This window comes from Leucoraja erinacea, chromosome 38 (assembly GCF_028641065.1).
Source record: "Leucoraja erinacea ecotype New England chromosome 38, Leri_hhj_1, whole genome shotgun sequence".
Classification (NCBI taxonomy): domain Eukaryota; kingdom Metazoa; phylum Chordata; class Chondrichthyes; order Rajiformes; family Rajidae; genus Leucoraja; species Leucoraja erinaceus.
Genome location: NC_073414.1, coordinates 2,091,594 through 2,112,421, shown reverse-complemented (window position 1 = coordinate 2,112,421; position 20,828 = coordinate 2,091,594). Strand labels below are relative to the sequence as shown.

Below are 20,828 nucleotides of genomic sequence, written 5' to 3'. Positions count from 1 at the left end.
CACCATTGATCAAGCATGTGAACCAACAAAATACCAGATCAAAGGGAGGCTACAGATTTTTGGCTGTTGAGTAGAGCGACTACTTGTGGATAAAAACTGTTTTTATGTCTGGCTGTGGCAGCTTTGACAATCCGCAGGATGTACGGGGGAAGTATACGGGTAACGGCAAGACATATAACAGCATTGATATGCAGAGAGATCTTGCCGTACATGTGTCCATTGCTTTCTGAAAGTGGCAATACAAGCAGACAACGTGCTGATGCGTGCAGCTCTGCAGGTCTGAAGAAGGGTCTCGACCCGAAAGGTCACCTATTCCTTTTTGTCCAGAGATGCTGCCTGACCCCGCTGAGTTACTCCAGTGTTTTATGTCTATTCAAGAAGGAACTGCAGATGCTGGAAAATCGAAGGTAGACAAAAATGCTGGAGAAACTCAGCGGGTGCAGCAGCATCTAAGGAGTGATGGAAATAGGCAACGTTTCGGGACCGAAACCCAAAGGAAATAGGCAACGTTTCGGGTCGAAACCCTTTGGGTTTCGGGACCGAAACGTTGCCTATTTCCTTCGCTCCATAGATGCTGCCGCACCCGCTGAGTTTCTCCAGCAATTTTGTCTGTAACGTTTGTGTCAATTCGCAGCTTCAAAGGCAGCATCTGTAGTATTATGTACAGTTCTAGTCACCTCATGACTGGAAGGATGTGAAGGCTTTAGAGAGGGTGAAGTCGTTGCCAGACGCTGCCTGGATTAGAGGGGATCAGCTACAGGAAGAGGTTGGACTGTTTTCCCTGGAGCATGGGAGGTTATGGGGTGTATATCAGTTCAGTTCAGTTCAGATTTATTTGTCATATGTAGGTTAACACAGGGTCAACGCTACAATGAAATGTTTTTGACAAGACAACGGGTCACCTCAGCAATGATATGACAAATATTACAAACATATAACATGAATGAGAAGCATTGACAAGCTAGACATTCAGAAATGTTTTCTCAGGTTGGAAGTGTCAAAGACTAGAGGGCACAACTGTCAGATGGTCTGGTCGTAGACTCTCCCACTAATGGAAACATCCTCTCCACATCCACTCCATCTAGTCCTTTGACTACTCTGTAAGTTTCAGTGAGGTCCCCACCTCAACCTTCTAAGCTCCAGCGAGTACAGGCCCAGCGCTGTCAAACGCTAACCTCAGACCAGGCTGGATATTCCACAAAGTCCCAGCGGGAACCATTTCATTTGCAGTAGCCGACAAAACTATTGAGCAAGAGCTGGAAGGCAGAATGAGATGGGGTGGCTTGTGTACAGCTGGCACTAACACAACAGGCCGAATGGTTCCCTTCGGTGCCAAAAACATCTAGACCTGTATTTGTTCAGCAAACACACCTGAACATGGTTACATTAATAGAAGGTGTGTTTGGGCATGAAGCTATCCAGGTAAGCTTGTGCAAGTCGCCACCAGTACTGATGTGCCCATTTGCCGACACTCCCAGAGCCCAGGTCAATGTTTGCCTTGTTATGTTTGGTGAATAATTAAAGATTTAAAGATGCTCCAGATAGTTCCAAGCACCTCCAACGTACTTATTTATTCAGGTTAAAAACCTCCTTTTTTTCTGGAAGGTAATTACTAATCTGTAGGCAGGGTGGCACGGCGGTAGAGTTGCTGCCTCAGGCCATGAACCTGGTGAGACGCAGAAGGAGTCGGCCAGGAGTCAGCGCACAGAGCCCAGTCCCTCCGCGCACTAGAGTCTCCCAACCCCTGCAGAGTGGTTACTAAGATGGCTGATCCGTAGGCGGTTGCTGCTGGGACACAAGTCGGGGCCTGATCAACCCTCTAGAAGATGTCTCTTTTTCACGCCAGGGAAATGAGTGCAATCAGTGTTCGTATCGCTGCTGTGTGAGCTGCCCAGGATAGATACGAGGTGCTGTACCTCTAATTTGTGTGGGAATAAATCAGGAACCTGGGGCAATGCTGAGACCTCGAACATCCCCCGCGGCCACCAAGACTGCCGTGTAGGGGTGCAGATAGAAACATAAAAAAACAGGTGCAGGAGGAGGCCATTCGGCCCTTCCAGCCAGCATCGCCATTCAATATGATCATGGCAGTTCATCCAAAATCAGTACCCCGTTCCTGTTTTCTCCCCATATCCCTTGATTCCGTTAGCCCTAAAAGCTAAATAATGGTGGAGATGTCGCCTTACAGCAACCGAGACCGCTCTTTGATTGTGCTGTCTGTGCTGAGTTTGTATGTTCTCCCTGTGACTGTGTGGGTTTTCTCCGGGTGCTCGTGTTTCCTCCCACACTCCAAAGACGCGCTGGTTTGTATGTTAACGGGCTACTGTAAAGTGGTAGACCAGCAGCCTCTCAGCTCCAGAGTCCAGGGCTTACTCCTGCTGACCCCCCCCCGTGCTATCTGTGTGGAGTTTTCTCGTACTCCCCGCGTACTCCCCTGGGTGCTCTAGCTTCCCTCCACATCCTATTCCCCCTGTGGGTGTAACTTAAAAGGTCACTGCTGTTTGGTTCAGTTTAGAGATACAGCATGGAAACAGGCCCTTCAGCCCACCGCCACTGAAATCAACCGAGCTCGATGTTATCCCACCTTCTCATCCACTCCCTACACACACTGGGCAATTTACAGAGCGGCCAATTCACCTACAAGCCCGCAGGTAGACACAAAATGCTGGAGTAACTCAGCGGGTGAACCAGCATCTGAAGGGTCTGGACCTGAAACGTCACCCATTCCTTCTCTCCATAGATGCTGCCTGTCCCGCTGAGTTACTCCAGCATTTTGTGTCTCCCTTCGATTCTATCCAGTATGTGCAGTTCCTTCTCACACAACCTACGAGCCCGCATGTCTTTAGGATCTGGGAGGAAACTTGAGCACCCGTCAGAAACCCACAGGGAGAACGGGAAAACTCCGCACAGACAGCACCGCCTGTCAGGAACGAACCGTAATCATATTGGGCCAAAGGGCCGGTTTCAATCTATGACTATGAATTTCATTGTGGATGATCATCCATGATCACATTGAATGGCGGTGCTGGTTCGAAGGGCCGAATGGCCTACTACTGCACCTATTGTCTACTGACTGTACCTCAGTACATGTGACCAATAAAGTCCAGTACACGGATACTCACAGTGCAATGAGGAAAGGCGGTGTGTACTCTGGAATATAATCAAGATGTGCGCGGACATCAAATCGATCGATCATGTTATTTGTATCACCCTGCCACGGCATCCTAGAAAGATTAAAAAAGCAAATATTCAGTGAAGATAAGACACATAATGTTGGCGTAGCTCAGCGGGACAGGCAGCATCACTGGAGAAAGAATGGGTGGAGAAATAGTCACTGAGACTGCACATCTGAATGGGAGGTAGACAAAAATGCTGGAGAAACTCAGCGGGTGCGGCAGCATCTATGGCGCAAAGGAAATAGGCAACTTTTCGGCCCGATTTGCAGCGGACTGCTCGTGCCCTGCAAGCGGAAAGCACTGCAGCCAGCTGCATCAAGGTGCAGCTGGCGAAGGGGTCTAGACTCAGGCAGAAGGACTTACATATTTAGGGGGCTTTCAGCAGCAAGGGCCACAGCGGAATCCAGGTGGATTTTGGATGACCGGCCATGGACCTGCAGGAACTGCGCTGGGTCCTTCTTCTGTAACACAAAGCACCATGAAGACAACGTTAACCCCACACAGCAAAGATAAATTCACCCACAATAGATGGGGTTTTTTAGACACAAAAAGCTGGCGTAACTCAGAGGGTCAGACAGCATCGCTGGTCCCAAACATGACATTGCTGTGTCCCGAACATTATGGTGCCCTGAAATGGGGGGGGAGTATGTATAAACACTGCTGTAATTTCTACATGTTGAAACCAAAATGTATAAAACGGCCTTTATTAAAATCTGACAATGTGCACTTTAACCACATATGATTTTTTTTCTATTACAAATCTCAAATTGTGGAGTATAGAGGCAAATAATTAAATGATGGGTCTTTCCCCCAACATTATGGAGGGCCTTGTAGCTCTCAGGGCTAAAGGAATTAAGGGATATGGGGAGAAAGTAGGAACGAGGTACTGATTTTGAGTGATCAGCCATGATCATATTGAATGGCGGTGTTGGTTCGAAGGGCTGAATGGCTATGTTTCCTACACATGAACCCATCACTAATGCACACAAAATAGAGGGGACCCAAATCGGAGCCCGAACATTCCAACAAGCTCACTATTTTTTCGTAGTACTCTCTGCGGCGCTCCGCCCGCTTCTTGTAATCCACCATCATCCCGCGCAGCTTGCGCTCATGTTTCCGCGCTTCGTGCCACATCCTGGAACCCGGGTGAGAGGCGAGGTACTCGACAACGCAAGCCTGAAAAACAAAGGCTGCAGTTGTAGTCACAGAGAGCCGTTACAGCACGGAAACGGGCCCTTCAGCCAAAACACGTCCATGCCGACCAACATGCCCTGTCTCAGCTAGTCTCGTGGAATTGCAACCATCACGTGGTCCACCCTGTTTCAACGAATACAATCAACCTGGCGTGCACAATCAAATAGAAAAAGTTGTCCCACAACTTTAGGCTGTACATGCCACAGGCAAGAATAAGAAGCCAGTCTTATTAGGTAGTTGAGGCCAGTTCATTGGCTATATTTAAGAGGGAGTTAGATGTGGCCCTTGTGGCTAAGGGGATCAGGGGGTATGGAGAGAAGGCAGGTACGGGATACTGAGTTGGATGATCAGCCATGATCATATTGAATGGCGAATGGTGCAGGCTCGAAGGGCCGAATGGCCCCTACTCCTGCACCTAATTTCTATGTTTCTATGTCTCGTTTGCCTGCGTTTGGCCCGTGATATCTCCATTAAACCATCCTACTCATAAACCCGTTTTTCAAAATGCCTCAATTACTTCCTCTGGCAGCTCGTTCCATAAACCCACCACCCAGTGAGTGAAAAAACAGCACCACCCCAGTGCCTGGTGACCCCAACCCCCCAGACCCAGTGACCCCTATCCCTGGTGACCCCAAAACCCTGTTGCCCTGGTGACACTGTGATGTCACCTTTCCCCCAGTCCCAGTGACCCCCTACCCTACCCTACCCAGTGTGATCCCAGCTACTAAGGCAGATGTGTACAGCAATTCGTTCTTCCCCCGCACAATTAAAGCATGGAATAATAGTCTTCACCCTAACATAGTTACCCAACCAGATGCAACTAAATTTAAAGTAGCTATTTCTTCCCAAAAACCCTTTCTGGCTCAAGTCCTCCCTCCACCGCCTCCAGTTTAAATTCCATTTGGAATATTTTGGAGGAGCAAGAAACAACCCCCCCCCCCCCCCCCCCCCCCCTAACTAGTGACCCCGTGACCCCCACAGAGACATAGAAAATAGGTGCAGGAGGAGGCCATTCGGCCCTTCGAGCCACCACCAGACCTGGTGACCCTGGCACCCCTATTCCCAGTGACCCCCCCCCCCTGTACCCCCCCCCCCCCCCCCCCCCCCCCCCCAGGCCCTCCCTCCCCTTCTCTCTCTACCCCAGTGACCCCCCTCTCTCTCCCCCTCAGCCCTTCCCCCTCTCTCTCTACTCCCCTGTACCCCAGCCTCCCCCCCTCCCCCCTCAGCCCTCCCCCCCCCCCCTCTCTCTCTACCCCCCCTATTCCCAGTGACGCCCCCAGTACCCCAGCCCCCCCCCCCCCCCATTGACCCCCCCTCCCCATTCCCCCCCCCCCATTGACCCCCCCCCTTGTCTACCCCAGCCCCCCCCCTCTCCCCCTCAGCCCCCTCCTCCCCCTCTCTCTCTCTCCCCCCCCTGTACCCCAGGCCCCTATTCCCATTGACCCCCCCCCCCGTCCCCCCCCCCCCTCTCTCTCTCTACCCCCCGCCCCCCCCCCCGTGACCCCACAGTGACCCCCCCCTACCCCCAGCGCCTCCAACCTCACAACCTCACTCCGCCATCTTACTCCGGCCTCCTCCTCCTCCTCGCAGCGCGGCGGCGCACGCGCCAAAAACCTCCCCGGCCACTTCCGCCCCGCTGCAGCCGCCGCCACTTCCGCCCCGCACCGGGCCCGCCGGGATAAAGGTCCCCCCGCCCCGCACAGCAGCAACCCGCCGCAACTTCCGCCCCGCACAGCAGCAACCCGCCGCCACTTCCGCCCCGCACCGGGCCCGCCTGGATAAAGGTTCCCCCAGCAACCCGTCACCAGGCGATCGGTTCCGTTCCGCGGTTGATTACAAACCAGCCCCTGACTCTCAGTCTGAAGAAGGGTCTCCCACACGTTCCTTCTCTCCACAGATGCTGCCTGTCCCGCTGAGTTACTCCAGCATGTTGTGTCTTTCTTCGGTGTAAACCAGCACCTGCAGTTCCTTCCTGCACATGGTTAATAATAGGATGTTCTAGAAGGAACTGCAGTCCATGTTGACCATCAGTTCTACGTTAATCCACTTCCTCATCCACTCCCTACATTAGAGGCAATTTACAGAGGCCAATTAACCTACAAACCCACCTACGGTTAAGGCAGACAATTTCATTTAATTTCATATAAATCGAATAATGAAGATAATGCAGGTTTGTTTTTATCATTTAAAAATAAATTGGATAGTTATATGGATGGGAGGGTTATGGTCTGAGCGCAGGTAGATGGGACTAGGAGAGAATACGTGTTCGGCACGGACTAGAAGGGTCGAGATGGCCTGTTTCCGTGCTGTAATTGTTATATGGTTTATATGCTGGAAAATCAAAGGTAGACAAAAATGCTGGAGGAACTCAGCGGGTGCAGCAGCATCTATGGACAGAAGGAAATAGGCAACGTTTCAGCCCCGAAACCCTTCTTCTTAATAATAGGCAACATTGTAAATCATCCCTTGTGCGTGGGATAATGTTAGTGTGTGGGATAGTCGCTGGTCGGCTGGACTCGATGGGCCGAAGGGCCTGTTTCCGCGCTTTATCTCTAAGGTGCAAAGTTGAAAGCGAAGATAAACTGAATGTGCTGGAATAGGGAAGGTGGAGATAGGAATAATATGGACTGGAGATCCACGGTAGACAAAAATGCTGGAGGAACTCAGCGGGTGCAGCAGCATCTATGGAGCGAAGGAAATAGGCAACGTTTCGGGTCGAGACCGAGATGAGGAGAACTTTTTTCACACAGAGAGTGGTGAATCTCTGGAACTCTCTGCCACAGAAGGTAGTTGAGGCCACACAGTTCATTGGCTATATTTAAGAGGGAGTTAGATGTGGCCCTTGTGGCTAAAGGGATCAGGGGGTATGGAGAGAAGGCAGGTACGGGATACCGAGTTGGATGATCAGCCATGATCATATTGAATGGCGGTGCAGGCTCGAAGGGCCGAATGGCCTCTACTCCTGCACCTAATTTCTATGTTTCTATGAGACCCTTCTTCAGACTGGAGATCCTCTCCTTGAACAGCGAGTGGGTCGGTCTGTCACCAAATTCCCAGCACAGAAAGAATTTCACAACAACTCAGTATGACTTAAGAATGTTTTTTTTTTAAATTTTTATTTGTTAACCAAGATTCTGAATAAATCCAAAGATGCTTAAAACTCACATACTTGCATTCGGTTCATCTCAGTCAGTGGACAGTTTGTCCACTTATACAGAATCAACAGACTAATCGAGTAGTCTGTACAAGTGGGGGGAGTTGAGGAAGTATCGCATTGACCGAGCGGGGAGATTCATGCTCCTGCACCCGCTGACAGGTGGCCACACCGGCTTGCCCGGACACTTGCCCTCCTCCACCGCCACAGATAGACACAACGGGACTCTTGTGGTAAAGGGTACAACGCCACGCAGCAGACTGAGCCCTGGTTAACACAACAACATTAGTTAAAACAAGTCACATGTACTGATTCCGATAGATGCAACCGGATTGGCATTGGGTGGTTGCCTCACAGCGAGGTCAATCTCACATCAATTGTCCCGAGTGGGTTTGGGCCACTGTGCTAAAATTTGTGTCGTACCAGAAAAATAAGCCAAATATTAAATTGGTTGCTGTGAAGTCACACCTCCCTCACAGGGAGGCTGTCTTTCCCACTTTGTTCCCGTTCGTTTTATTCCAGACACGGGTGCTTCCGACCTTCACAGTTGGAAACATTAACCAGGCCCGCACTGGGTGCATGTGTGTTTATTCTTGGTTGAACAACTTGTTGTACCAGCAGTCAACAATGAAGAAACAAAGAACTGCAGATGCTGGTTGATATGCAAAAGGACACAGAGTGCTGGAGTAACTCAGCGGGTTGGGCAGCATCTGTGGAGAACATGGATGGATCAGGCAGCATCTCTGGAGAACTGAAGAAGGGGTTCGGCCCTCTGGAGAACCGAAGAAGGGGTTGCCCATTTCCTATTTCCTTCGCCCCATAGATGCTGCTGCACCCGCTGAGTTACTCCAGCATTTTTGTGTACCTTCTCTGGAGAACATGGATGGACCAGGCAGCATCTGTGGAGAACATGGACAGGTGACGTTCTGGGTTGGGTCTGAAGAATGGTCCTGACCCAAAATGACATCTATCCATGTTCTTCACAGATGCTGCCTGACTTATCCATGTTCTTCACAGATGCTGCCTGACCTATCCATGTTCTCCACAGATGCTGCCTGGTCTATCCATGTTCTCCACAGATGCTGCCTGACCTATCCATGTTCTCCACAGATGCTGCCTGGTCTATCCATGTTCTCCACAGATGCTGCCTGACCTATCCATGTTCTCCACAGATCCATGCCTCCACAGATCCATGATGCTGCCTGACCCGCTGAGTTACTCCAGCACTCTGTCCCCCGTTGTCTTGTTGGACCAACAACCTCACGAGAGGCGGCGGCTTCTGATGTGCGATTCCAACTCCTCTCTGGGGCTTATAAATAAACCAAAACCCCACTGACAGGAGAAAGGATTGGAGTGGGAAGAGGCTGCAGATTTAACCCGAGGATAGACACAAAAAGCTGGAGTAACTCGACGGGTCAGACCGCATCTCCGGAGAGAAGGAATGGGTGACGTTTTGGGCCGAGCCACTTCTTCAGACTGAGAGTCAGACTAGAAACATGGAACGGTAAGGTGTGCAAACGACTGCTTTGATCTGTCACGTTCACACCTTCCCCTTCCATATCTCCAGTCTTCCTCTCCCCGACTATGAGGCTGAAGAAGGGTCTCGGCCCGAAACATCTCCTGTTCCTATTCTCCGGAGATGCTGCCTGTCCCGCTGAGTTACTCCAGCTTCTTGTGTCTGTCTTCGAAAGGATTGGGGGCGTGAATCTAGCAGCCCCCCGCCTGGTCCAGCCTCTGGGTCCGTCGGACTGGTCCTCGATTGTGGCAGAGAGAGAATTGACACAACAAACTGAAACAAAATAAAACCCAAAACTACAATTATATCACCACAACAGACCCCTCAGAAGAATACATCAGGATACAAATTAAAAAAAGAATCAGACTTTAAAAGGCGACCAGTTAACACATATCTTTATACATAGTGTTATACTATATTCAGATCCGCTGCATTTCAGGGTGTGGAGGTCACAGCATCAAGATTTACATGTCCTACTGTAACTTGCATGCAGTTATTCTCAATGGTCGACCCCTGAACAATTATTGCACTTTTCAAATACAAACCCCTCTGCAGTTTAGCGCTGACGGGATTGCCACAAGCTCCTGTGCAGTCTGTACAAGTCAGATGCGTTTCCTTGGTCACTTTGCACAGACTGTTTGGAAATGGGGGTGTACTTGCACAAGGTGAGCTCTCCTGTTCTGTTCTGTTTTCTGCACAATCCACTTTCAGCAGGCATGCCACTTTCATTTCACTGGACACCTCGAGTCAAGTCAAATAGACCTCTCTCCTCTGCCAGCCCCACCACCGTAACTGGTCATCCATGCGGGCACCTCAAGTGTGAGTGAGACTGGGGAAGAGGTGAAGTTGGCGTGGGTCAACATGTATGCCAACCACTGCCTGTAAAGGCGCCTGCAGTCTTTTTTTTAGTCAGTCTTGCTGCATAAGGGTTCTTGTCTGAAGAAGGGTCTCGACCCCGAAACGTCGCCCATTCCATTCTCCTCCAGAGATGCTGCTTGTCCCGCTGAGTTTCTCCAGCATTTTTTTGTCTACCTTCAGCTTGAAACAACACTGGGCTGACCCGAAACACCGGAGAGAAGGAATGAGTGACATCTATAGTCGAGACCAGTCTTCAGACTGAGAAACGTCACCCATCCCTTCTCTCCAGAGATGCTGCCTGCCCCGCTGAGTTACTCCAGCATTTTGTGTCTATCATCCGTCTACACCCCACCCCACCCCCAGAAACAGGCACACCTCGGCCACTCAACCCCCACAAACACCCTCCCTTCACCACCTCCAGTTTAAATTCCATTTGGAATATTTTGGAGGACCAAGACACCAAGAACAACAACACCCTAGATTCACACTTCAAACCACAGGAGAGCCTGTGGATGAGTGAATGGGTCATTGAAGCCTCAACTGATCACATTGAATGGCGGTGCTGGCTCGAAGGGCCGAATGGCCTACTCCTCCTGCACCTATTCGCCATTATTGTTCTCGACAGTTTAAAAAAAAAAACAGGAAAACCACCAGAGTTTGCACATTATTATTATTATTATTAATCTTTCCTTATCGACATTTTTTAATGACTATAAAGCAGTCTTGGTGAAGGAACAGAGCCTAACGCAGTGAGCATAAACAGCACTGAGGTAGAATTGGGAGTCAATGTCCCCACTCCACACACAGGCCAGTCTTCACCTCTTTGCACAATGTTCCTGCCCCCAGACAAGATAAAAAAATAAATGTTTGGACCTCCCCCATTCCCCTCTCCACCCCCCCCCAATTTCAGCTTTCCCACATGGACATTTATTTAAAAGGAAAACCAAACAAAAATGAGTCTCTAAATGCTTGCAGCGTAAATTAACACGTGATGTTGGGGGATGATCAGCCATGATCACATTGAATGGCGGTGCTGGCTCGAAGGGCCGAATGGCCTCCTCCTGCACCTATTGTCTATTGTAAACGCCAGGGAAGACGATTTTGGTTTATATATGTATATATTTTAAAAATGGTCTTCATATTTCTCCACTTGTTCCGCGCAATAGAGGGAATAAAAGGTCCAGTTTTACAATCCTGTACCACAAAGCAATTCGACCAGGGGGCAGAGAGAGGAAGGAGAGAGATGCGGTTCTTTAGAGCTTCCAGAGGCTGCCAGCTTCAGGAAACATCATAGCATACACATCCTATGTGATATTTCCCCCCACCCCCCCAGCAGCCAGGCTAAAAACAGAACAGCCTGCTCGCCAGCCAGTCCAGATGCAATGGGGCATAGCGTAAATAATCAGCTTGAAGCCACATGCTTTATTCCCCTCCTGATGCATCGGGGGGAAATCGCACACTTTCAAGGCGAAAAGCAAAACAAGCTTGGAGTCTGAAAATATAAACAGAGAAATGCTGGAAGCAAATGATTTGCATGGGACTTATATACAATTGCACAACGATGACGTCGGTCTAGTCTAGAATATCCAGCTGTTTGTTTTGTCTACAGATGTTGGCATGATCTGATCGTCTACAGATGTTGGCTTGATCTGATCGTCTACAGATGTTGTGGTTTGCCAGCACGTTCAATTCTAATTCACCAAACACCAATGGATTGGATATCAATTTTCCCCCGAATAACTGGATAGAAAGCGAGAGGTTGCAGTGCATGATCCAAGCGACAGATTTGCAGCGGCTGGGGAACGTTTCTGTGGTTTAGGCGTGTAGCCATCTGCGGTTTGGTCGAAGTAACGATGGAAATAAGCACAACTTGGGCCAAGGGGATAAAAGCAAAAAAAGGAGGGAGGGGGGGGAGATTCCCAAAGCTGGCCGTACAACTACAGAACAATCCACACCTAGGGCACAATTCTAGTCCTAAATGTCACCACCTGATGGAACAGTCTATCAAAATAGCATCGGTGGAAATTGGATGTGCTGCAGGAATGTGGAAATATTTTCCCCCCTCCGTGCATATTTTCCCCCCTCTGTGCTGTTAAAGGTCACCAGGCATTTTTAGCATCCTTAGCCAGAATCATTGCCAAAGCTTTTTGTTTTAATCACTTCCCCCCCCCTTTTAAAGATTAACAAACAGAAAACCGCTTGGATAGACTGGCCTTTATAAAACGGTTGGAAAGATAACTAAAAAAGACTGAAGTCTTCATGAACTCAACCTAAACATCGATGCTTTCTCCTCTGGCTTGTACTCGCTATTATTGTTATAATTCTATAAATGTAGCAGCCACATTTGTACAAAACTAGCCTTCACATCCACTAAGATCCAGTGGTCAGCTTTGTAGTGATTATGGCTAGTGTCACTGACCAAGTTAAAATAGTGTTCATCTCTAGACGAGTGGCACGAAAAGTGATCTGGAAAGTGAGGGGGTCTCTCGTGCCCGGTACCAGGCCCAGGTGGGACCTCAACCCTACACGAGAAGCCGCGCCGGTCCAAACCACTATCTCTTCAGGCGCAAACCCCACCCGGCCACTCCTAAACATATTAACCCAAACGCCCATAATGATCAAGACCAAAAATAAATAACTTCTAATCTAAAGGGGGAAAAGAAATTTAAAAAAAATAAAACTCACAGGGTGAGATACAACAGAAACAGTAAGTGGGATGAAAGTTCCCTTTACTGTTTTTTGTTTCGATTCCCACTGTTCACAAACACACACACACACACACACAGATAGTGCTAATAAAATCACCATGAAAACACTTACAGTGGAGACCAGCGATCAGTATAGGGAGGGAGGGAGGGAGGAAGAGAGGGAGAGACTGGTCTCTACAATATTGGTCCTACCCTGTTAGTACTAAAATCTCTGGCAACAGTCGCGAAGGAAGGGAAATCTAACGTTGTGGATCATGGGTTAATCCAGGCCCTGTTACATATACAGTATCACGGAGGAAATCTACAGGTCCAGGAGTTGCCTGGTTTGTTCAGATCCCGGACTCAATGTTCCCGACCCGTTTCTCCCCTGCAAAGGGGAGCCGCGGACACAGCGAGGAGGAAGCCTCCCCCCCCCCCACACCCAGGGGCAGCGAGCAGAGGTCAGGGAGGAAAGTGTTTTTCTTTTGTTGTTGTTGTTGTTGTTGTTGCTGCCGTTGAGGAGGAAGTGGAGGAGGAGGAGGAGGAAGGGGACGGGTGGGGAGAGGGGGAAAGCCACACAGGCATCTATCATCGAGGTCAGTACATCCAACGGGACCCGGCAGACACTGCAAAAGAACACAAAACACATGTTGAAAGTTAATGCTTTGTTGTAGAGCCGTGGAGTGATCCAGCACGGAAACAGGCCCTTCAGCCCAACTTGCCCACTCCAACAATGAAGCCTCATCTACACTAGTCACACCTGCCTGCTTTTGCCCTATATCCCGCGCAACCTTTCCTAACCATGTTCCTGTCCAAATGTCTTTACAAGGTTAATTCCCGGGATGGCGGGACTGTCATATGCTGAGGGAATGGAGCAGCTGGGCTTGTACACTCTGGAGTTTAGAAGGATGAGAGGATATCTCATTGAAACATATAAGATTGTTAAGGGTTTGGACACGCTAGAGGCAGGAAACACGTTCCCAATGTTGGGGGAGTCCAGAACCAGAGGCCACAGTTTAAGAATAGGGAGCAAGCCATTTAGAACGGAGACGAGGAAACACATTCTCACAGTGAGTGGTGAGTCTATAGAATTCTCTGCCTCAGAGGGCGTTGGAGGCCGGTTCTCTGGATGCTTTCAAGAGAGAGCTAGATAGGGCTCTTAAAGATAGCGGAGTCAGGGGATATGGGGAGAAGGCAGGAACGGGGTACTGATTGTGGACGATCAGCCATGATCACATTGAATGGCGGTGCTGGCTCGAAGGGCCAAATGGCCTCTACTCCTGCACCTATTGTCTATTGTCTAAATGTAGATGAAGGTGAAAAGCTAAAAGATAGGACGGCATGGTGGCGCAGCGGTAGAGTTGCTGCCTTATAGCGTTTGCAGCACCAGAGATCCGGGTTCGATCCTGACTACAGGTGCTGTCTGTACAGAGTTTGTACTTTCTCCCTGTAAACTGTGTGGGGGTTTTCTCCGAGATCTTCGGTTTCTTTTCACACCTTCAAACACGTGCAGGTTTGTAGGATAATTGGCTTGGATTTGTATAGAAACATAGAAATTAGGTGCAGGAGTAGGCCATTCGGCCCTTCGAGCCTGAACCGCCATTCAATGTGATCATGGCTGATCATCCAACTCGGTATCCCGTACCTGCCTTCTCTCCATACCCCCTGATCCCCTTAGCCACAAGGGCCACATCTAACTCCCTCTTAAATATAGCCAATGAACTGTGTGGCCTCAACTACCTTCTGTGGCAGAGAATTCCACAGATTCACCACTCTCTGTGTGAAAAATGTTTTTCTCATCTCGGTCCTAAAAGACTTCCCCCTTATCCTTAAACTGTGACCCCTTCTTCTGGACTTCCCCAACATTGGGAACAATCTTCCTGCATCTAGCCTGTCCAACCCCTTAAGAATTTTGTAAGTTTCAATAAGATCCCCTCTCAATCTTCTAAATTCTAGAGAGTACAAGCCGAGTCTATCCAGTCTTTCTTCATAAGACAGTCCTGACATCCCAGGAATCAGTCTGGTGAACCGTCTCTGCACTCCTTCTATGGCAATAATGTCCTTCCTCAGATTTGGAGACCAAAACTGTACGCAATACTCCAGGTGTGGTCTCACCAAGACCCTGTACAGCTGCAGTAGAACCTCCCTGCTCCTATACTCTTGGTATAAGTGTAAATTGTCCCCAGTGTGTGTAGGCTTGTGTTAATGTGAGGGGATCGCTGGTCGGCGAGGACTAGGTGAGCTGAAGGGCCTGTTTTCCCTGCAGTATCTCTAAACTAAAGTGTTGAGAAACTGCAGATGCTGGATAAAATCGAAGGTAGACACAAAATGCTGGAGTAACTCAGCGGGACAGGCAGCATCTATGGAGAGAAGGAATGGGTGACGTTTCGTGTCGGGAAGAAGGGTCTTGACCCGAAATGCCTCCCATTCCTTCTCTCCAGAGATGCTGCCTGTCCCGCTGAGTTACTCCAGCATTTTGTGTCCATCCATAATAGTTCCTTACCACTTATATTTCACGACGTTTCACGGCAGGTCTCCTGGCTCGCTTCCAGCAATAACTCCTCCAATTCCTTTTCGGTTTTAGGAGTTGTAAACTCTTTAAAGAGAAAAAATTAGATCTATTAGTATATTAAATAAAATAATGAGAGGCATGGATAGGGGAGACAGGCAGAAACTAAGTGTCAAGGGGCAACATTTCAAGATGTTTTTCTTTCAGCCCGAAACGTTGCCTATTTCTTTCGCTCAATAAATGCTGCCGCACCCGCTGAGTTTCTCCAGTACTTTTGTCTACCGTTTTCTTTTGCCTGGGGTAGTGGTGGAGTCAGACACGATTGGCAGTTTAGATAGGCAGGGAATGGAGAGGTGGTGGTGGGTTAATCATACTAACCTCAGCATTCACACTGTAAAGTTTAGTTTAGTTTAGAGATACAGCACGGAAACAGGCCCTTCGGCCCACCGGGTCCGTGCCGACCAGCGATCCCCACACATTAACACTATCCTGCACACACACTAGGGACAATTGTTATACGTTTACCAAGCCAATTAACCTACAAACCCACACATCTTTCGAATGTGGGGGGAAACCAGAGCAGGCCCATGTGGTCACGGGGAGAACGTACAAACTCCGTACAGATAAAACTAAGGAGCATGAACACCTGCTGATTGGGAGCGGTGGAATGAGAGCATGCGTTTACCTTGCTCGACGTTGCAGCTCACGGCTTTGCCATCCCTCCCCGCGGGCAACACCGCGCCCTCCGGCAGTCTCTGCACCAGGTTGGCTTTGACTCCGTTTGGCAAGGCAGCCCCGTTCATCACGTGATCACAGTCTTTGGCGCAGACCGTCTCAAAGTCGTGCCCGGCGGTTTCTGCCGACTTATCCGGGTTGTGGAGCCTCCTGTCAGAGCCGGGGGCTGGAACAGTCACGGTCACCGCTGCTGCGGGGTCCGATATGGCCCTATTCTTCTTGTTTTGCAACGCCTCCTGCAGCCACTGCCGCTCATGTTTGTCGGGGTCCTCTGGTGGGCTTTCCACTCTGGTCACAAAAAACACCTTGTGACCCCTGCCGGGGCTGGACACCAGCACCTCAGTGTTTGGTGAAGAGATCTCAGCCGGGCTCTCTGACCCTGCCGACGGTGACTCCGTGACCGGGCTGGTTCCACATTCCACCTCCGTCTCCATCTCCGTCTCCTTCTCCGCAGCCGTCTGTTCAGAGTCAAGCTTCGGCTTCTCTCTCCCTGCCGAATGCCGGTTACATTCCACGGTGCAGGACGTCACCACAGACTCACCAACGCCACCCGACTCCTCGGCAGTCCCAGTCACCCCCTCCTGGCCATTCCCGTCCGCCGGGCTCTCCTCCTTCGGGCAGGCCCGATCTCCCTGGCACGCCTCCGTTTTCTCGCACAGAGTCACGGTGATCTCGGGCATGGAGGCAGACTGCCGCATCTTCTGATCCTTCTCCTCTTTTTCCTTGGCCAGAATGAAATTCCTCTTGCAACCATTTTGTATTTCAGTGAGGAGAGCCTTCTGAGTTTCGATGAAGCTCTTGACCTGAGTAGAAAAGAACGGGGCTTTCATTCACAGCTTCTGCCCTTGAATTCTATTTCAGAATCAATCTACAGGTTATATATAGTGTGTGTCGGCGTTGGTGGGTCTGTGGTCACATGCATTTAACGAGATAGAAGAAATATGTTATGGGCTTCAGCGAGTAGTTCTTCAATTTGATTTATTGATTGATGGTGTGGAAACAGGCCCTTCAGCCCATCGAGTGCACACCGACCATCGATCACCCGTTCACACTAGTTCTGCTATCCCTCTTTCTCATCTACTCGCGACACACTCAGGGCAGTTTATAGAGGGCCGATTATCCTGCAACTTTTGCTTCGATTCATTGAAAGATAGAAAGATAGAAAAATGGAAACATATCGGCCCTTCGAGCCAGCACCGCCATTCATTGTGATCATGGCTGATCGTCCCCAATCAATAACCCGTGCCTGTCTTCTCCCCATATCCCTTGACTCCACCAGCCCCTAGAGCTCTATCTAACTCTCTCTTAAATCCATCCAGTGATTTGGCCTCCACTGCCCTCTGTGGCAGGGAATTCCACAAATTCACAACTCTCTGGATGAAAACGTTTTTTCTCACCTCAGTCTTAAATGACCTCCCCTTTATTCTAAGACTGTGTGGCCCCTGGTTCTGGACTCGCCCAACATTGGGAACATCTTTCCTGCATCTAGCTTGTCCAGTCCTTTTATAATTTTATAGGTTTCTATAAGATTTCCCCTCATCCTTCTAAACTCCAGTGAACACAAGCCTAGTCTTTTCAATCTTTCCTCATATGACAGTCCCTCCATCTCAGGGATCAATCTCGTGAACCGCTGTATCTCGTGAAACAGCATGGAAACAGGCCCTTCGGCCCACCGAGTCGACACCGACTCACACTAGTTGTATGTCATCCCGCTTTCTCACCGGCTCACTACGCACCAGGGGGACAATTTACATAGGGCCGATTAACCTGCAAACCGGCAGGAAACCGGAGCACCCGGAGGAAACCCGCGCGGTCACTTGGGGAGAACGCGTGCTAACTCCCCAAAGACAGCACCGTTTTATAACGGAGATTTTCGGGCAAACACCAACCGTTTCCTTCTTGGGCTCCCTGTCCAGGTCGAGCCTCAGCAGTGAATGGTTGACTTTGAGAGCCAGTGAGAGAGCCATCAGCCCACCGGTCTTGATCTCATTCTCACGCAGATCCAGCCGGAGCAGGCGGGGACTGTCGGCGATGAACTCTGCCACGGCCACGGCACCTGGGGAAAGAATGCCATTGATTACATTTAGTTTATTGTCACTTGCACCGAGGTACAGTGAAAAGCTTTTTTGTTGTATGCTAACCAGTCAGCGGAAAGACTGTACATATTACAATCGACCTTGTTGGAGACCCTCGGACTATCTTTGATCGGACTTTAACCCCCTTATCCTGTATCTATACACAGTGCATGGCTTGATTCGAGCCATTCATTCACCAGCATTCATCAAGACTCTTGTATTTATGGTCCTTACCTTCACATGTGAGCTTTGTAGATGCCAATCCCAGCCGCAGCACCGACCTGTTTGCAATCAATCCATCCTTTAATTTATGCACACCTTCGTTCCCGATAGAATTGTGACCAAGATTTAGCGTCTCCAAACTCAATGTGTAAGGCTGAGGGAAGAAACAATTGAATTAAAGGGATCCGGTTTAAATCCAACTCATGTTTGTTGACATTGCTATGAAAACCTTTCCGCTTGGAGTCCATTTGAAGCACTGAAAATAAAGCCTGAAATTCAATGAAAGGCTTACTGGAGCAGCTATAAACTTGAGCCAGTGATATGGGATTTCTTCAGGAAGGAGGAGGCCAAGGTAATTCACTTGGGAGTATCCAACATCTTTAGAGACACAGCGAGGAAACAGACCTGTCAGCCCAACCAGCGATCTCACACACAGCCCGTACTCTAGCACTACCCTACAGACTAGGGACAATTTACAATGTTAGCAAAGCGAATCAACCGACAAACTTGTATGTCTTTGGAGTATGGGAGGAAACTGGAGCACCTGGAGAAAAGTCACAGTCACAGGGAGAACGTTCACAGTTTTCACACAGAGTGTGGTGAATCTCTGGAACTCTCTGCCACAGAGGGTAGTTGAGGCCACAGTTCATTGGCTATATTTAAGAGGGAGTTAGATGTGGCCCTTGTGGCTAAGGGGATCAGGGGGTATGGAGAGAAGGCAGGGACGGGATACCGAGTTGGATGATCAGCCATGATCATATTGAATGGCGGTGCAGGCTCGAAGGGCCGAATGGCCTACTCCTGCACCTAATTTCTATGTTTCTATGTACAAAGTCCATGCAGGGAGCACCATTAGTCAGGATCGAACCTGAGTCTCTGGTGCTGTAAGGTGCAACTATATAGCTGCCTCACTGTGTCGCCCTAAGAGAAAGGCCCTTCGGCCCAGCGAGTCTGCACTATCCATCAACACCAATCCTTCACTAATCCCACCTTATTCTCCAGGCATTCCCATCAATTTAATTCACCTACAAACCCGCACATTTTTGGGCTGTGGGAGGAAACCGGAGCACCCGGAGGAAACCCACGTGGTCACAGGGAGAGTGTACAAGCTCCACAGACAGCACCGGAGGTCAGGATTGAACCCGGGTCTCTGGCGCTGTGAGGCAGTGGCTCTACTGTTGCCTCACTGTGTCAGCCCCCCTAACATCGCAAGGGGCTTTACAAAGCAGGTCCAGCCAACCTGTTCATCGAATGATCCAAACACGAGGGAAACAGGATCAGAAAAAAAAGGGAATTAGCAGAACTATGATACACTGAAGCCATTTAATTTGTCAAAAACCAATCAGTAGACAATAGACAATAGGTGCAGGAGGAGGCCATTCGGCCCTTCGAGCCTGCACCGCCATTCAATGTGATCATGGCTGATCATCCCCAATCAGTACCCCATTCCTGCCCATATCCCCCGACTCCACTATCTTTAAGAGCCCTATCTAGCTCTCTCTTGCAAGTTTCCAGAGAACCGGCCTCCACCGCCCTCTGAGGCAGAGAATTCCACAGACTCACAACTCTCTGTGAGAAAAAAGTGTTTCCTCATCTCTGTTCCAAATGGCCGACCCCTTATTCTTAAACTGTGTGTGTGGCCCCTGGTTCTGGACTCCCCCAACATCGGGAACATGTTTCCTGCCTCTAGCGTGTCCACACCCTGAACAATCTTACATGTTTCAATAAGATCCCCTCTCATCCTTCTAAATTTCAGTGTGTACAAGCCCAGCCGCTCCATTCTCTCAGCATATGACAGTCCCGCCATCCCGGGAATCTGATGAAAAGATCGTCTGTAAGACAGCACAAGATGGCGGTCTATAACCTTGGCTTCAGTGTTTGATTAGTTTGCAAAGGCAAATCCCTCATAACAGGCATCAAAGATATTTTAAATGTTCAGGTTGATATTAAACAGTGCAACCAAAGCCGAGGGCAACAGATAGCAAGGTCATGATCACAGATGGTTCACATTCATGGACAGTTTGACAGTGCAAGGGCAGCCGACAATCAAGGTTACATCAGTGCCCATTTTAACTCACCAGGGCAGCTGCCATGTAGGTCATCCCATTGTGGGTCAGCTGGTTATTCCACAGGACCAAAGTGACGAGCCCCTGTCTCTGCTCCTTCAACCCATCAGATATGTACGCTAGGCCTGTGGATACAGCACCGTGCAATCTGTCAGGCAATGTTCAATTGTATTCGCAGCACGTAGAAATATAGACATACAAAATAGGTGCAGGAGTAGGCCATTCGGCCCTTAAAGCCCAGCATCATGGCTAATCATCCAAAATCTTTCTCCCCATATCCCTTGATTCCGTTAGCCCCAAGAGCTAAATCTGACTCCCTATAGAATACATCCAGTGATTTGGCCTCCACTGCCTTCTGTGGCAGATAATTCCACAGATTCACAACTCTCTGGCTGATTAAGTTTTTCCTCATCTCAGTCCCAAATGGCCGACCCCTTATTCTTAAACTGTGTGTGACCCCTGGTTCTGGACTCCCCCAACATGGGGAACATTTTTCCTGCATCTAGCCTGTCCAATCCCTTAAAGACATCCCTGTGATAGTTATTCCCACTGTTTCTAAAGCCAAGGTACATGTGACAATAAAGAATCATAGAGTCATTGACACAGAAGGCAGTGGAGGCCAATCACTGGATGGAT

At 49.4% G+C, this 20,828-nt stretch overlaps 2 protein-coding genes across 6 annotated transcripts in view; both read right to left on the bottom strand.

Moving 5' to 3' along the window:
• The window catches only part of clasrp (CLK4-associating serine/arginine rich protein), a 36,514-nt gene extending 30,516 nt beyond the window's left edge, over positions 1–5,998 (bottom strand). For 2 of the 5 annotated variants that reach the window (XR_008726317.1, XM_055663570.1), the window contains exons 1-4: positions 5,918–5,990; positions 4,212–4,352; positions 3,540–3,637; positions 3,123–3,224 (exon numbers count right to left, since the gene is read on the bottom strand). Coding sequence is in view for 4 of the 5 variants with exons in the window: in XM_055663570.1 (XP_055519545.1) it covers positions 3,123–3,224; positions 3,540–3,637; positions 4,212–4,310 (299 nt within the window). In the remaining variant the exon portion in view is untranslated. Of the gene's footprint in view, positions 1–3,122; positions 3,225–3,539; positions 3,638–4,211; positions 4,353–5,893 lie in introns of all 5 variants that reach the window. The other 3 variants (XM_055663573.1, XM_055663574.1, XM_055663572.1) reach the window with 3 other exon arrangements.
• Positions 5,999–11,971: 5,973 nt separating this feature from the next.
• Positions 11,972–20,828, bottom strand: part of LOC129714100 (protein phosphatase 1 regulatory subunit 37-like) — a 32,408-nt gene continuing 23,551 nt past the window's right edge. Inside the window, exons 8-13 of the mRNA XM_055663568.1 lie at positions 20,205–20,317; positions 18,139–18,280; positions 17,719–17,885; positions 15,780–16,632; positions 15,089–15,181; positions 11,972–13,211 (exon numbers count right to left, since the gene is read on the bottom strand). Of these exons, the coding sequence (XP_055519543.1) occupies positions 15,099–15,181; positions 15,780–16,632; positions 17,719–17,885; positions 18,139–18,280; positions 20,205–20,317 (1,358 nt within the window). The 3' untranslated portion in view covers positions 11,972–13,211; positions 15,089–15,098. The remainder of the gene's footprint in view (positions 13,212–15,088; positions 15,182–15,779; positions 16,633–17,718; positions 17,886–18,138; positions 18,281–20,204; positions 20,318–20,828) is intronic.